At 45.6% G+C, this 17,408-nt stretch overlaps 1 protein-coding gene across 2 annotated transcripts; it reads left to right on the top strand.

The window, feature by feature from the left end:
• The first annotated feature begins 61 nt into the window (after window positions 1-61).
• LOC138840922 (cell cycle checkpoint control protein RAD9B-like) lies at window positions 62-16,557 on the top strand. 2 transcript variants are annotated; one of them, XM_070041352.1, is made up of 11 exons: window positions 63-277; window positions 1,355-1,425; window positions 4,881-5,030; window positions 5,457-5,571; window positions 8,104-8,203; window positions 9,481-9,587; window positions 10,800-10,906; window positions 11,298-11,362; window positions 12,773-12,895; window positions 14,855-15,065; window positions 16,047-16,557. In XM_070041352.1, the coding sequence occupies exons 1-11, from the start codon at window positions 241-243 to the stop codon at window positions 16,068-16,070; spliced, it is 1,110 nt and encodes a 369-aa protein (XP_069897453.1). In that variant the 5' UTR covers window positions 63-240; the 3' UTR covers window positions 16,071-16,557. The 2 variants fall into 2 exon arrangements, with proteins under 2 accessions (XP_069897454.1, XP_069897453.1); XM_070041353.1 differs by lacking the exon at window positions 12,773-12,895 and having other exon boundaries at window positions 62-277.
• Window positions 16,558-17,408: the final 851 nt, after the last annotated feature.

Here is a 17,408-nt window from a genome sequence, read left to right as displayed (position 1 = left end):
CTCACGACCAATGACAAGGGAGGTCTGCAAGCGAATTCTACGGAGGACCGCCCACTCCCGTCACGACCAATGAGAAGAAGAAGAATTCTACGGAGGCCCGCCTAGGCCCTTTCGAGTCCGCTGTGCTTTGGAAAGCTCCAGAAGGGGAGTGGAGCGATTGCCTAGCTCGAAAGGAGCGGGCAACATCCGGGTATCGGAGTGCGTGCTCGCCGCGCGGCCTGCAGTGTAGCGCCGGCGGCCATGCTGAAGTGCACGATGAACGGCGGCCAGCTGAAAGGTGCAGCGGCCCTTCTTGCTTCTCGCGTAGAAGGGGGAAAGCCTGAAGTCCACGAAGCGGTTCCGGCTTGAGGCCGCGCGCCCCGGGCCCCGCCGGCGCCGCAGCCCGAGCACGAGGCCCAAGTCCTTGTGTGTTATTTATGTAGATTTGTTGTTGCTGTTTGTCGGTTGTGGGGCTTGAACGCGGCTGTCCTGGCTCCGTTGCTCAAGGCGAGCGCTCTGCCACAGGAGCCACAGCCCTACTTCCGGCTTCGGGGTGATCCGTGGAAGAAAAGAGTCTCACCGACTTTCCTGCCTGGGCTGGCTTCGAACCATGATCCTCAGATCTCAGCCTCCTGAGTAGCTGGGAGGACAGGCGTGAGCCACCAGCGCATTGTAGTTCTTAAAGCAATGTGACATTAGTGTATACTGCTATGTAGTGTATAATTACATGTGGGTATATAATAGTTGAACAAATGCCAGATATAGTCACTTGCTTTTTGGTTTGACAAAAATCAACACATTCTATTAATTAACAGGAAGTTGTGCTAATGTGTCTGGGTAGACCGCCTCACATAAATTTGCCTACATATAGCAAGTCAACTCCCCTCATGGTCTTGCATTTAGCTTTATGTTTGTCCTAGTAGAACTTGACACAGAGCGTAAGTTGAGGTCATTATGGTTAACCTGAGCATACTGGATGCTAAAGAGAAGCCAAATGTTATAGTTTATAGGGTTCAGGGTGAATGGTAGAATCATACTGAACCTGTGTATGCATTTCAAAAATAGGTAGTAAAGTTTGGGTAGAACAGATGTCAGCAATTTCCCAAATAACCAGTTGCTGGATGATGAGTTGTAGTATCTACAATCCTAAAAACTCCTCCATTTCCTTTTTCAGGAATTTGATCCAAGGACAGAGACAAATTGTTCAATTGAAGAGTCAAGATAAAATACCATTAAATTGACCCAGTTTTTTTCTAAGTTATAAAATTAGCTGTAGTTTTCAGAGATTACAGTTCATCCTAGTTTTCTTTGCCAATGTATCTTGTGTTCTGCATGCTGAGAAAACCATAAGCAGCACTTTCTTTTTTCTCCATAGTCTTTGGGAAGACAATCCAAGCCCTAGCACGGCTGAGTAACGAGCTGTGGCTTGACCCATCCAAACAAGGTGTAAGTAAAAGCATCAAGCTATAGGCCATATGTTAAAGCAAGAAGTGATGTTGAGGCCAGACACCTGTGGCTCACACCTGTAATCCTAGCTACTCAGGAGGCTGAGATCTGAGGATCACACTTCAAAGTCAGCCCAGGCAGGAAAGGCTGTGAGACTCTCTCTTTTTTTTTTTTTTTTTTTTTTTTTTTTTGGTTGGTTGTGGGGCTTGAACATTGGGCTTGGGCTCTGTCCCTCAGCTCTTCAGCTCAAGACAAGCACTCTACCGATTGAGCCACAGGACCATTTCCAGTTTTCTGAGTGGTTTATTGGAGATAAGAGTATCATGAACTTTCCTGCCCAGGCTGGCTTTGAACCGTGATCCTCAGATCTCAGCCTCCTGAGTAGCTAGGATTACAGGTGTGAGCCACTGGCACCCGGCCTGTGAGACTCTTATCTCCAATAAACCACTAGAAAACTGGAAGTGGTGCTGTGGCTCAAGTGGTAGAGTGCTAGCCTTGAGCAAAAGGAGCTTAGGGATAGTGCTTGGACCAAGAGTTTAAGGCCAGAATAAAAAAAAAAATTAGGGAGAATCCACATAAAAGTCTCTGTTTTTGCTTCTGTTTAAATAATCAAAAGACCTGACAATTCTGGGCTTTTTGTTTTGTTTTGTGCCAATCCCTAGGTTTGAACTCAGAGCCTGGGATCTATCCTTAAGCTTTTTTTTTTTAAGGCTGGTGTTCTACCACTTGAACCACAGCTCCACTTTTGGCTTTTTGATAATTGATTGGAGAGAAGAATCTCAGGGACTTTCCTGCACTGGCTGGCTTCAAACCAAGATCCTCATGTCTCAGCTAGGTTGAGTAGCTAGGTTTATAGGTGTGAGCCACTCTGGGTTTGTCTCAAGGAATTACTTGGTTGGAACTAAGTAATGCTTTCTTACCTTAGAGAAGGTGTGAGACCTAAGTTGGCTATAACTCCTTTGTTTGTGTGTGTGGTACTGGGGTTTGGGTTTGAACTTAGGACCTTGGGCTTGATGTTCAGGTGCTCTACTGGTGAGCTACACCTCAACACCATTTATTTTTCCTTTGTTGGTGCTGAGGTTTGAAGTCAGGGCCTGGATGCAATCCCTGAGTTTTTCCTTTCAAGACTATGGGCTGGGAATGTGGTTTAGTGGTGGAGTGCTTGCTTAGCATGCATGAAGACCTGGGTTCCATTCCTCACTGCCACAGAAACACAAAAAGCCAGAATTGGTGCTGTGGCTCAAGTGATAGAGCACTAGCCTTGAGCAAAAGCAGCTCAGGTACAGTGCCCAGGCCCAGAGTTCAAGCCCCAGGACTGGCAAAAAAAAAAAAAAAAAAAAAAGCAAATGATCAAAGACTAGTGCTCTACCACTTTGAGCCACAGCACCACTTCCAGTTGTCTGGTGGTTAACTGGAGATAAGAGTCTCCTGGGCTTTCTTGTCCTGGCTGGCTTTGTTTTTTGTTTTTAGTTTTTAGTTTGTTTTTTGTTGTTTTGTCGGTTGTAGGGCCTGAACTCTGGGCCTGGGCGCTGTCCCTCGGCTCTTTAGCTCAAGGCTAGAGCTCTACCACTTGAGCCATAGTGCTTATGTGGTGCTGAGGAATCAAACCCAGGGCCTCATGCACGCAAGGCAAGCACTCTACCACTGAGCCACCTTCCCAGCCCTCCTGGCTGGCTTTGAACCACGATCCTCAGATCTCTGCCTCCTAAGTAGCTAGGATTACAGGTATGAGTCACCAGCACACAGTCTCAGCACCTTTTTTTTTTTTCTTTTTGGTCAGTAGTGGGGCTTGAACTCTGGGCCTAGGCGCTGTCCCTCAGCTCTTCAGCTCAAGGCTAGCTAGCACTCTACCACTTGAGCCACAGCACCACTTCCATTTTCTGGTGGTTCATTGGAGGTAAGAGTCTAACGGACTTTCCTGCCTGAGCTGGCTCTGAACCTTGATCCTCAGATCTCAGCCTCCTGAGTAGCTATGATTATAGGCATGTGCCCAGTTCAGCACCCTTTTTGACAGTGGTTAGTTTGAAGTAGGTTCCAACTGCTCAGGCCTGCATCTGGACCACAGTTCTCCTATTCTCTGTTTTCCATCATAGCTGGGCTGACAGGTATGTGTCATCATGCCAGCTTTTTATTTTTTTTGGGGGGGGGGTCTGGTCGTGGGGCCTGAACTCTGGGCCTGGGCGCTGTCCCTCAGCTCTTCAGCTCAAGGCTAGCACTCTACCACTTGAGCCACAGCACCACTTCTGGCTTTTTTCTTTTTGCTTATGTGGTGCTGAGGAATCGAACCCAGGGCCTCAGGCATGCAAGGCAAGCGCTCTACCACTGAGCCACCTTCCCAGCCACGCCAGCTTTTTATTTTGAGATGAAATGTAGCAAAGTTTTTTCACCTGAGCTGCCTGGAACTTTGATCCTTTCAATCACATCTTTCTATTAGCTAAGACATCATGACTCCTAGCTACTGGTTGAGAGGGGGTCTTGCCTGCTCAGGCTGGCCTTTTAACTATGGTCCTCTTGATCTCAGCCTCCCAATTAGCTAGTGTGAGCCACAGTGTCCAGTGTAATTCCCTTTTCTAGTGCCTTCTGCCACTACATGTGTTAAAGTTAAGGCCCCAGTGGCGCTGTGGGTCAAGCAGTAGATCACTCGCCTTGAGCTGAAAAGCGCAGGGACAGCACCTAAGCCCAGAGTTCAAGCCCCACGACTGACCAAAAAATTTAAAAAAAAATTAAGGCCCCTTTAGGATTATAATTTTACATGTTAACCATGTAAAATTTTAGATTGAATATATATTCAATATAATATCTCCACATATGTATATGTAAATGTGTAAATACACACTGTGTGGTACAGTCCATAGCTAACGGTATATGCTTCTTTTTTTTTTTTTTTTTGCCAGTCCTGGGGCTTGAACTCAGGGCCTGGGCACTGTCCCTGAGCTTCTTTTGCTCAAGGCTAGCACTCTACCACTTGAGCCACAGCTCCACTTTCAGCTTTTTCTGTTTATGTGGTACTGAGGAATTTAACCCAGGGTTTCATGCATGCTAGGTAAGCACTCTACCACTGAGCCACAGTGCCACTTCCCGTTTTCTGGTGGTTCATTGGAGATAACTTTCCTGCCTGGGCTGGCTTTGAACTGCGATCCTCAGATCTCAGCCTCCTGAGTAGCTAGGATTCCAGGTGTGAGCCACCACACCCATCTGGAATTTAAATTTGTTGTTGCTGCTAGTCCTGAGGCTTGAATTCAGGGCCTGGGCACTGTCCCTGAGCTTCTTTAGCTCAAGGCTACCACTTGTGCCACAGCACCACTTCTAGCCTTTTCTGTTTATGTGGTACTGAGGAATGGAACCCAGGGATTCATGCATGCTAGGCAAGCACTCCACCACTAAGCCACCTTCCCAGCCTTACATAATGGAATTTGAAGTTGGTTTTGTTCCAAATAGCTCACTTATTTTTCCAGCTCGTGCTGCGATCTATTAATTCTTCTTGTTCAGCCTATGGATATGCCCTCTTCTCACCTGTGTTTTTTGAACAATATCAATGGTCAACATCAGGGACAATGAATCATGATGACATTCCACTGACTTTAAATTTCAAGTTCACAATGCAGGTAAATCCTCATGTTTTTCTTTCTTTTTTTTTTTTTGGCGGTTGTGGGGCTTGAACTCTGGGCCTGGGTGCTGTCCCTCAGCTCTTCAGCTGAAGGCGAGCGCTCTACCACTTGAGCTACAGCGCCACTTCCGGTTTTCTGGTGGTTTATTGGAGATAGGAGTCTCATGGTCTCTCCTGCCCGGGCTGGCTTTGAACTGCGATCCTCAGATCTCAGCCTCCTGAGTAGCTAGGATTACAGGCATGAGCCACCGGCGCCCAGCTATGTTTTTCTTTCATACAGGACAAAAATCCATCTGCTCAACACTACACATTGGCATGCAGATCCCTCAGCTCATTTATGAATACACATAACCAAGTTGGGTTTAAGAAGATAAGCAGCTATATCGGGTACCTGTTTAATAGTTGTCATGTATTTCTTTTACAGTTTCTTCTGCCCATCTTTAAATGTCTGAATTTCCTTGAGAGGAATGTTGAGAAGTGCAAAATGTTCACAAAATCTGGGAAGTGCAGATTTATTATTCAGCTCTTCTGCAAGCACAGTAGGTATAACTGAATGGTTTAAAATGCTGTTTCTGCTGGGTGCCAGTGGCTCACGCCTGTAATCCTAGCTACTCAGGAGGTTGAGATCTGAGGATCTCGGTTCAAAGCCAGCCCAGGCAGGAAAGTCCCTAAGACTCTTCAATAAACCACCAGAAAACCGGAAGTGGTGTTGTGGCTTAAGTGTTAGAGCACTCGCCTTTTGCTGAAGAGCTGAGGGACAGCGCCCAGGCCCAGAGTTCAAACCCCATGACCAACATAAAATAAAATAAAAGGGCTGGGAAGGTGGCTCAGTGGTAGAGCATTTGCCTTGCATGCATGAGGCCCTGGGTTCGATCCCTCAGCACCACATAAGCAAAAAAAGAAAAAAGCCAGAAGTGGTTCCATGGCTCAAGTGGTAGAGCGCTAGCCTTGAGCTGAAGAGCTGAGGGACAGCGCCCAGGCCCAGAGTTCAGGCACTATGACTGGACCCCCCCCCCCAAAAAAATAAAATGTTGTTTCTTCTGAACTGGTTTTTGTTTGAGAATATTGAAACTTCTTCTCAAGACCTCTGCTGTAGCATCATTGCTTGGGCAAGTAAAGGTATTCCCTTGTCTATCCCTGTTCCTGTATGATGATTGGTATTAGGCATTTCTTTTTATTTTTTTAATTAAAAAAAACAAGGAAACAAACAAAAGACACCTCATAATATTACAATTTATATTTTTTTTCTTCCCCAGCTGTTCTGGGTTTTGAGCTCCAGGTCTTGGGCTTCCTGGGCAGAAATTCTACCTCTTGAGCCACATCTTCAACATTTTTGCTATCTATCTATCTATCTATCTATCTATCTATCTATCTATCTATCTATCTATCTATCTATCTGTCTATCTATCTATCTATCTAGGATAGGGCCTCAGTGCTTCATCCTCTACTTACGCCACCTAAGAAGCTAGGACGACAGGTGTGTATCCCCAGACTTACCTAATATTTCTTAATTTTATCTTAAGTTTATCTTTGTGGTAATTGTTCTGGTCCTGGGACTTGAACTCAGGACCTGGGTGCTGTTCCTGAGTATTAAGAATCTCATGGATTTTCCTTCCCAGGCTGGCTTTGAACCACAATCCTCAGATCAACCTCCTGAGTAGTGGGTAGCTAGGATTACAGGTATAAGCCACCAGCACCTAGCTCTTATCTTAATAACATTATCTCAGGGCTGGGAAGGTGGCTCAGTGGTAGAGCACTTGCCTTGCATGCTCGAGGCCCTGGGTTCTATTCCTCAGCACCTCACATAAGCAAAAAGAAAAAAGCCGGAAGTAGCGCTGTGGCTCAAGTGGTAGAGCGCTAGTCTTGAGCTGAAGAGCTGAGGGACAGCGCCCAAGCCCAGAGTTCAGGCCCCATGACCGGACCCAAAAAAACAAAACAAAACATTATCTCAGTATGCATTTTTATCCTGATTTTTTTGCCTAGCAATATCAATGATTTAACGTATTTCTCCTTCCAATGATTTAACATATTTCTCCTTCATATAACAGCAAAATCACACACTGTTAATCTTGAAAAGTCACTATGTCTCACTGTGGTTTTAGCTTCTAAGACTTAGTTTCTCCCCATCCTGCACAACATGATGAGGGGCAGAGAATGATTATAGGATGCATGCTACAATTTGTGGCACATGTAGACTGAGCATGCCTAATTTGAAAATCCGAAAGATGACAAAATGCGATTTCCAAATCAGGGGTGCTCCACTTGTAAGGTCTGTACAAATGCCAAAGAACTCTCAAATCTGAAACATTCAGGTTCTGAGCACTTGGGGGGGTACTTGGGTACTTAGCATGTTTTCGTACCTCACCAAGGGAAAAAAATTCACAGGCCAGATGTGAGGGTCTAACTCTGAAAGTCCTGCACAAAAAGATACTATGGTTGGAGGGTGGTGGAGCCTTGGTAGTGAGTGGCACTGGTTTACAATGTCAAAGCCCACCTATCTAAAGGAATTCCAGTTTAGTGTGGTCAAGCTGGATGGCATGTCACCTTGTGACCACTAGGGGACGATAGCATACTTCATTAAAGAGTGCTGCTTCAAACTAGTTCTGTGCCACACAATAAATGTTACTTATTGTTTTAAGTTGCCTAAAACAACAACAACTAGCTTACATTACTTATACAGAGGAGGATTTCTTTTTTTTATTTTTTCTGGTTGGTCATGGGGTTTGAACTTTGGGTCTGCGTGCTGTTCCTGAGCTTTTTCACTCAGGTAGCACTGTACAACTTTGAACCACACACCAATTCTGATTTTCCAGTGATTAATTGGAGATAAGAGTCTCATGGATTTTCTTGCCTGGGCTAGCTTTGAACCAAGATCCTCAGATCTCAGCCTCCTAAGTAGCTAGGATTACAGGTGTGAGCCATTGGCACCCGGCTCAGAGGAGGATTTCATGGTTACACTTTCACACGTGTACAATATGTTCCAATTATTGTTTTAACTTGGCTGTGAAACTTAAAGACTTAAAATCTATTTTTCATTTACAATAGTTAAAAGGATGCTTTATTTTTTTAAGGTATTAAAAAAACCCATAACCTGCGCTTTGAAGAAAGCCGGCCTATCCAAGTTCTTCTCGAAAAGAACATGTGTACTAATATACTAGTGATTCAGCCAAGGTAATCAGTTTCCAGTGTTTTTTCCCTTTTTCTGAATATAGTGTGGTTACAGATGGACGAATTAATGCCCTGGAGCTTTTCAATCAGTTATAACTTGTTATTTTTAAATTATTGTGTTTTGTTTTTTGTCAGTAGTGGGGCTTAAACTCTCTTGGGACCTGGGTGCTGTCCTTGAGCTCTTCAGCTCAAGGCGAGCACTCTACCACTTGAGCCACAGCGCCACTTCCAGTTTTCTGGTGGTTAATTTTCCTAACTAATGCCTTCCTCCCCAGTTACTGGGCTTACAGGAGTGTGGTGTCATGCCTAGCCCCTAAAGCTTTTTGTAACACTAAAACTTAGAGATATCATTTTAAGGAAACCTTGAGTAAGATAATAGTAGATAATAACTGCCTAAAGGTAGTGATAATATAATGGCCAAGAAAGCTCTAAAAATTCCCACCTTCAGCTTTCTATATTCCCTTCTAGCCACAGAGGAAAACCTTGACCGTAAATTACTACCTCATACTTCACATTTAGCCAGATGCCAGTGGTTCATACCTGTAATCCTAGCTACTCAGGAGGCTAAGATCTGGGGATCTTTGTGCAAAGACAGCAGTGGCAGCGAAGTCCATGAGACTCCTGTCTCCAGGTAACTACCAAAAAAAAAAAAAAAAAAAAAAAAAGCTAGAATGGTGCTGCGGCTCAAGTGGAAGAATGCTAGCCCTGAGAGAAAACCCAGCTCAGGGATAGCACCCAGGTCCCGGGTTCAAGACCCATGACTGACAAAAAAATAAAGGAGAAAGAGCTAAGTACGGCCCTTTAGTAATAATCCTTATTTAGCTGTGTGTTCCTGGCTCAAGGTCTCAGGAGGCTGAGGACAGTGCCAGCACCGTGTGCGCCTCACCTGACCACTCCCCTGGGGCCTTCACAGAATCCACTTCCGAGCTCCAAGTGCAGCTGCGCCTGTGGTGCCTGTGTGCCTCACAGATGGCAGCTGATGATCTGAGCCGAGAGGACGAGAAAGGAAACACGAGTCTCCCAGCTGCAAACCTGTTTCACACTCCAGCCTTCTGACTTTGAAGTGAACCCTTAGAGCCAGCCCACGCTTAAGGAGGAGGCGATGGGACATGAGTACGAGGAGGTGGGGATGCCGGGGAGGCCATGCTATAGCCACCACATACAGTTCTAGAAATGGACTTCAAAGGATCTTCCTACCTCAGCCTTCCTAGTGCTGGTATTACAGGCCTGCATCACCATGCTCAGCAAACAATGCTAATAGAGTTCACTGTACTTTACAGATTACTGGCTGAGACCGTTGTTCTTTTCCCATCAAATCTAGAAGAAGTTACCCTCGCTGTCACATCAGTGGATTTTTGCCTCAGGAGTTCTAATGAGCAAGCTGCAGGTAAGGATACTATGTGTGTCCTGGTGTGATGGGGTCATTGCTAGCCACCCAGCACAACAGCGTATTGTAGTATCATTCCTGCCTAAGAAGCAGGAAGACTTGGAAAGATTAGAAAAAGCTCTAAGAGATCCAGGAGAAATTTTAACACAAATAGTAACATAATTTGTAATTCAATATTTGGTTTTGAATTTTAGGTTTTTAAATGAAGGAAATGATGACTAAGGAAAATATACTTTGTTAAGGTTGCAATGTCTGGGCTAGGAAGGTGGCTCAGTGGTAGAGTGCTTGTCTTGCATGCATGAGGCCCTGGGTTCAATTCCTCTGTACCACATAAGCAGAAAAAGTCAGAAGTGGTGCTGTGGCTCAAGTGGTAGGATGCTAGCCTGGAGCTGAAGAGCTGAGGGACAGCGCCCAGGCCCAGAGTTCAGGCCTCACGACCAACAACAACAACAACAAAAAATTTTTTTAAGTTGTCATGTTCGTCTCTTATCTTCTGCTGTCCTCTGTGTTTAGTAGAAAGGAGAACCGAGTGGCCAGCAGTCCGTGCGTGCAAATACACCACGTCACCGCATTTCGCACTCACTGTCTTCTTAGCCCTCCAGCTCCATCCTCCTCTCAGCCCAGCTTCCAATCCTGATGTTAAACTTCCAGCACTGTTATATTTTATTTGTCACAGCAAAGAGGAGGGGACACAGACATGGACCTCCACCTTCTCAGTGAATCTGTGGCTACTGTGGTTATATTCTTATATTAAAACTTAATAAAGAAAAAAAATAAAGAAAAAAAACTTAATAAAGATTTTTTTTTTGGGGTCCGGTCGTGGGGCCTGAACTCTGGGCCTGGGCGCTGTCCCTCAGCTCTTCAGCTCAAGGCTAGCGCTCTATCACTTGAGCCACAGCACCACTTCCGGCTTTTTTTCTTTTTGCTTATATGGTGCTGAGGAATCGAACCCAGGGCCTCAGGCATGCAAGGCAAGCGATCTACCACTGAGCCACCTTCCCAGCCCCCCATCCCCAGACTCTTTATTCTTTATCTCCAATAAACCACTAGAAAACCGGAAGTGGAGCTGTGGTTCAAGCAGTAGAGCATTCACCTTGAACTGAAGAGCACAGGGACAGAGCCCAAGCTCAGAGTTCAAGCCCCACAACCAACCAAAAAAAAAAAAAGACTTTTAGGACTAAATTTTTTTTATTTTCCTCTAACATTAAACAGACATGAACAGTTCCGTGCGCAGCTCCATGTGTGTGGACAGAGACGAGTTTGACTTCTTTCAGATTGGACTAGATACTGAAGTAACGTTTTGTCTCAAAGATTTGAAGGTAAGAAAATATTTGTGTGAAATTCAAATTTAAAATTTCACTGATTTTTTTTTTTCCTGTCAGTCATGGTACTTGAACTCAGGGCCTGTGCTTTTCTATGAGCCACAGTTCCACTTCCAGTTTTTGAGTGGTTAATTGGAGATAAGAGTCTTACAAGGTCCCCGCTGCTCCTACGACTGTGTTTGTGTAAATATATAAATAAATGCATTTGTTCATTTGGGGAAAAAAAAAAAAAAAGAGGCCTACAAGGAATTTCTTCCGGGGAAGGCTTCAAACTGTGATCCTCAGATCTCAGCCTCCTGAGTAGCTAGGATTATAAGCATGAACCACCAGTGCCTGGTAGTAATATTTTTGGGAAAAAATTTCAACTTTTCTTATTTCCTTCCTTCAGGGCTTCCTGACACTCTGTGAAGCTGTGCGTGGTCCTGTCGCCATACATTTTGATTTTCCTGGGAGGTAGGTCTTAGGAACTGATTTCTTTTCTTTGTTTCATATAGGTAACAATCCTTTGGATCAAAATTAATTTTTAAAACATCTCAGGAATTTCTTACTCATTTTTGTGCTAGAGTCCTGAGGTGTTGGTACTGTCCTTGAGCTTTGTGCTCAAGGTTAGGCTTTACTACTTGAGCCACAGCTCCACTTCTTGCTTTTTCTTTTTGCCTGGTCCTGGGGTTTGAATTCAGGGCCTAGGCAGTTCCTGAGCCTCTCTGTGCTCAAGACTAGCACTGTACAACTTGACCTACAGCGCCAATTCAGGCTTTTTCCAAGTAGTTCATTGGAGATAAGAATCTCATGAACTTTCCTGTCTAGGCTGGCTTTGAACTGTGATCCTCAGATCTCAGCCTCCTGAATAGCTGGAATTACAGGAGAGAGCCGCCAGTACCTGGCCATTTCCTGTTTTTTTGTTTTTGTTTTTTTTGATGCTTAGAGATAAAAGAGTCTCACAGGACTCTTCTGCTTGGGCTGGCTTTGAACAGCAATCCTCAGATCTCAGCCTCCTGAATAGCTAGGATCACAAGCATAAGCCACTGGTACCTGGCAGTAATTTCTTTTCTTTTCTTTTCTTTTCCCAGTCCCAGGGCTTGAACTCAGGGGCCTGGGGACTGTCCCCCAAGCTCCCTTTGCTTAAGGCTAGCGTTCTACCACTTGAACCATAGTGCCACTTCCAGCTTTTTTGTTTTTTCTTCCTTTTTATGTGTCGGTTTTGGAGACTGAACTTTGGGCCTGGGTGCTGTCCCTCAGCTCTTCAGCTAAAGGCTAGCACCCTACCATTTGAGCCACAGCACCACTTCTGGCTTTTTTCTGCGTATGTGGTACTGAGGAATTAAACCCAGAGCCTCATGCATGTGAGGCAAACACTCTACCACTGAGCCACTTTCCCAGCCAGGAATGTTCTGAACTTTACTAATAATACTCAAACTTGTGGAAGATGACTTTTTTTGGGGGGGGTGGTTAGTGCTGGGGTTTGAAGTCAGGACCTCACACTTGACAGGCAGGTGATGTACCATTTGATTCATACTCCCCAGCCCAAGATAACATTTTTATGTGTGTTTGCTGGCCCTGGGGCTTGAACTCAGGGCCTGGGCTCTTTTGCTCAAAGCTAGTGCTCTAACACTTGTGCCACAACTGTACTTCTGGCTTTTTGATGGTTAATTGGAGTTGAGTGTCTCATAGACTTTCTTGCCCAGGCTGTCTTTTAACCATGATCCTCAGATCTCAGCCTCCTGAGTAGCTAGGTTACAGGCTTGAGCCACCAGCAACAGGCTGTATTGTTTCTTTTTACTCCAGAATTATGTATCATTTTATACTGTGTTTCAAATGTCCATCAGAAAATAAATACCATTTTTACTGACTTTGTCCCTTTAGGCCAGTGGCACTAAGTATTAATGATATGCTATTCGAAGCTCACTTCTACTTGGCTACCTTAGCTGATGACCCAAGCAGACCGCCCTCCCCTCTGTCACTGTGCCTGCCCCAGGAAGGAGAAAGGTGAGGCTCCATTCCTCTATGTGATTGGCTGAAAGAGCTGCATGGCCTTTACTTAGAAAACAACTGAGGAGGCTAGGAATGTAGCCTAGCGGTAGAGTGCTTGCCTAGCATGCATGAAGCCCTGTGTTCGATTCCTTAGTACCACATAAACAGAAAAAGGCAGAAGTGGTGCTGTGGCTCAAGTGGTAAAGTACTAGCCCCGAGCAAAAGCTCAGGGACAGTCCCAGGCCCTGAGTTCAAGCTCCAGGACTAGCACAAAAAAAGAAAAGAAAAAGAAAACAAGTGAGGAAGGTGCATTACCTGAGAATCTGAAGAGCAGCTGGGAGGCTGAGCCATTAGCATGGGAGACTTGCTCATCTGACCAGAATTGAACAGGATGGTCTCATGTTCTTCATTATCACTCAAAACACATGTCCAATTCCTGCTGGCTTTTAAGGGTGGTAAAGGATTAGCTGTCCCAGGAAGCATATTCACTCCTGCACCCCCTTCTCACAGCGGGGAGGGGAAGAGGGGAAGAGCAGGGGGTGCTGTGCAGATGCCCGGCTTCTCTCTCCTATTCTTTTCCTTTGTAACTGTTTTTGGGGAGGCATGCTTCATTGTAAGCTAATTTCAAAGTTACAGAAAATACAGAAAATCTAAGCCAGGGGATAGTGACTCACGCCTGTAAATCCTAGCTACTCAGGGAATCATGGTTCTAAGCCAGCCCAAGCAGGAAAGTCCCTGAGACTCTTTGTTTTTTTTTTTTTTTTGAGGGGGTGGGGGGCTCCGGTTGTGGGGCCTGAACTCTGGGCCTGGGCACTGTCCCTCAGCTCTTCAGCTCAAGGCTAGTGCTCTACCACTTGAGCCACAGCACCACTTCTGGCTTTTCTTTTTGCTTATGTGGTGCTGAGGAATCGAACCCAGGGCCTCATGCATGCAAGGTAAGTGCTCTACCACTGAGCCATCTTCCCAGCCCCTCCCTGAGACTCTGATCTGCAATAAACCAACAGAAAACGGGAGGTTCCGCTCTGGCTCAAGCCGTAGAGTGCTCACCTTGAGCTGAAGAGCACAGAGATAGCGAGCGCCCAAGTCCAGAGTTCAAGCCCCACAACTGACAAAAAAAAAAAAGAAAGAAAGAAAGAAAAAGAAAATATAGAAAATCTAGAAAATACAGAAAAAGTACCAAAAAAAAAAAAAAAAAAAAGCACCTTCTAGAGACAGCCACTATTAACATTTTGGCTCACTGAATTTTCTTTTTTTTTTTTTTTTGGGGGGGGGGGGTCCTGTCGTGGGGCCTGAACTCCAGGCCTGGGCACTGTCCCTCAGCTCTTCAGCTCAAGGCTAGCACTCTACCACTTGAGCCACAGCGCCACTTCCGGCTTTTTTCTTATGTGGTGCTGAGGAATCGAACCCAGGCCTCGAGCATGCAAGGCAAGTGCTCTACCACTGAGCCACCTTCCCAGCCCCTCATGAGTTTTCTTTCAGACTTTGTTTGGCATATACATATGCCTATGCATACTCATGACGTGTGTGTGTATGTGTGTGTGTGTTGCAATGCTGGGGATGAAAGCTAGGGCCTTGCACACGCTAGCCAATTCCTCTATCACTGAGTTAAACCTTCAGTCCTGTATATTTATGTTTTAAACAACATCATATGTCTTTTGTATCCTTTTTCCTCCCACAAAGTTTGTATTATTACGGACATGTTTGTATTATCCATTATGACTCAGAAACATGGGTTTTCATTACCTCAAAAATTATATCATATACATGGCTAGTGGTTTATTTTTTTCTTATTCAGTCCTGTTACCGCATTATATACTATCTCCTACAACTGGGTTATTTTATTGAAAGATTCAAAAATAATCACAGACATGAATTGTAATTTTCAACAAGTAGCTCTGTTGTTTGGATGCATTTCCTAAATGATGTCACGTGTCTCCACCGGTAGTAATAACCACTCTCTCACCTGACCCTCAGGTCCAGTCCAGCACGGGCAAGGCTGACCCTGGGTCAGAGTAGAAGCAGCCAGGCTGCAGAGAGCATCTCAAGGAAAATTTCACGGAAAAGGCTGTGTCCCACTGAGTCTCCCCCGGAGAGTGGTGCCCAGGAAAACCACAGCAGTCCTCTGAAGAAGAGAGCACCCAGTAGGGAGCAACCAGACAGGGAATGCAGCCCAGTGTTCAGGAGGGTAAGAGAAATACTGACATGACCTGTCAGGGTGGAGCGTTTTTCACCCCCATCACCCCAGTGTCCTGACCACTCATTTGTTTGCTTTTCTTGGCCATGAGGACTGGAGCCAGAGCCTCTAGCAATTAAGCATGTGTCTACCACTGACAGCCCCTTTCTGAGTTCCCAGTCCTTCTACTTGCTAGGCCAGCATTAACCTGCTGAGCTAACACGTCCAGCACTGGTTTTTGCTGTTTTGTTTCTTGGCCAGTCCTGGGGCTTGAACTCTGAGCCTGGGCACTGTCCTTGAGCTTCGTTTGCTCAAGGGTAGCACTCTGCTACTTGAGCCACAGTGCCACAGGAAAGTCCATGAGACTCTTATCTCCAATAAACCACCAGAAAACCAGAAGTGGCACTGTGGCTCAAGTGGTAGAATGCTCGCCTTGAGCTGAAGAGCTGAAGGACAGTGGCCAGGCCCAGAGTTCAAGCCCCATGGCCAACAACAACAAAGAGCACATGATTATTTCCTGGGGGCATGCGGGGGATGTGGCTCTATGGCATAACATTTGCCTGCCATGCACAAGGCCCTGGGTACCCACCCCAGGGCCACATTTACACACAAAAATAGTTATTTCATTGAAGAAAAGTCAGAAAACACAAATAGTAAGAGATGAACAGACAATTACTTCACAAATTCCTCTATGGTTAACTCTTCCACATGGACATTCGCACATACATTTTTTTCAGTACTGGGGATGGAACCCAGGACCTTTGTGTCCACCACAGACCTGCACACTCCACCCCAACCCTAAGATAAATTTAGACTTACTTGTCAATAGCACAAGCAAATCTCACACACCATCACCCAGCTTGCCCACAGGTCCGCATTGTAGACCTGCTGCATCTCCTCAAACCTGGGCCATTTGTTTTCTGAGTCCTCTCCCTCCCTCTATTGTGCCATGGTGTCTGAATTTGGGCTTTTCTGATGTTTCTTCACGGTTAGGTCTCGACCGAGCGTTTGGGATGAGAACAAAACGTGCTGATGTTGACGACTGGTGATGTGGCTGCCAGCTTTCCCCGCAGAAGTGACTTGTTTTCTCCCAGCAGCTGCTGAGCCTCTGGGAGAGGCTTCAGGACTCAATGTGCCCCACTTTGCCCCACTTCTCTACCTAATGACTTAGCATCCACAGATGCTGTTATTATCATGCCACCACATGCCAAGAGCTGATTTTTGTTACGTGCTGCTGTTTATTAGGTGAACCTCCACTTTAAGACTGCTCTTCTCTACCATTTGCTTGTCATTTGGCTATTTCTGTCACATGCTCTTGGCTGACGTTTTATTCTACAGACTGGATTTGTCTACACTGCCGCGGAGCTGGCCGCCGGAGCGGCAGACCACAGTACTCTGAGCACTTGCTTCTCCTTCCTTTGGAGTCTTATGTATTCAGTCCGTGCTCACTTTGCGGATTTCTGGTGAGGCAGAACATCTGGATGTCCCCCACCCACCACCTACAGCCAGATGTCACCTACACCCCATTCCTTCCTGAGTGAGCTTTCACTTCAGAACAAACAGCGCAGTTCTTTCTCCCTCTGGTTTTCTTCCATGTTCTTTGGAGCAGTTTCTTCCAATCAACAAGAACATACCAATCACTCTTCCCATAGTCCTGCAGTAGCAAAGGACAGTGACCAGAACACGAGTGACATCTAATCTTTAGCAGGGTTGGGGCCGCCCACGAGGAAGCTCGAGTTGCACCACTGGTGGCTGAAGGAAGAAGGCCATTGTCCCGTACAATGGCGGAATCTAGAGAACACTGCTCAAGAGGCTTAAGTTTTCGGTGCAGAACAAAGCACATCATACTTCTTCGTTGTGTAGCAGGCAGGTCTCCGGAGGTGATGTGGAAGGCGACAGGGTTCCCTGCCCAGCACTGCAGGGACGTGTGTCTTCTGCGCAGGCGCCGGGCGCGGCATACACTCAGTATCTGCCATACTTGCTGGAAGCACTCAGGTTTTGCTGCTTTCAGAATTGGCAAAAACTTAGCGCATTTTTCCTCACGTGATGACATGACTTTTTAATCCATTGTTTTGAGATTTTAAAATAACCCTGGAATTGGGAAAAAGGATCAAGAATAAAATATAACTACCTTTAAAGTTACTGTAAAGTTCTTTCCTGACCTTCAATTATTCTTCTGTTTGGGTTTTTTTTTTAACTGTTTTTTTTTTTTTGTCTTTTCTTTTTTGGTACTGGGGATCGAACCCAGGACGTTGCACTTGCTAGGCAAGCACTTTGCCACTGAGCTACATCCCAGCCCTTCAATTGTTCTTCTATCAGTATGACTTTTATTCTGCGGGTTGATGTAGAAAGTAT

Source organism: Dipodomys merriami, unplaced genomic scaffold (genome assembly GCF_024711535.1).
Source record: "Dipodomys merriami isolate MVZ:Mamm:240054 unplaced genomic scaffold, mDipMer1.0.p SCAF_307, whole genome shotgun sequence".
Classification (NCBI taxonomy): domain Eukaryota; kingdom Metazoa; phylum Chordata; class Mammalia; order Rodentia; family Heteromyidae; genus Dipodomys; species Dipodomys merriami.
The sequence above is the reverse complement of the archived record's forward strand: the minus strand, read 5'-3'. Positions and strand labels throughout refer to the sequence as shown.

Bases quoted from the DNA above. Each gene is read 5' to 3' on its own strand.
- LOC138840922 (XM_070041352.1), top strand. From the start codon at position 241: ATGCTGAAGTGCACGATGAACGGCGGCCAGCTGAAAG. The intron at 1,426-4,880 runs GTAAGTAAAAGC...TTATTTTTCCAG, and splicing joins TTGACCCATCCAAACAAGGT to CTCGTGCTGCGATCTATTAA. The intron at 5,572-8,103 runs GTAGGTATAACT...TATTTTTTTAAG, and splicing joins TCAGCTCTTCTGCAAGCACA to GTATTAAAAAAACCCATAAC.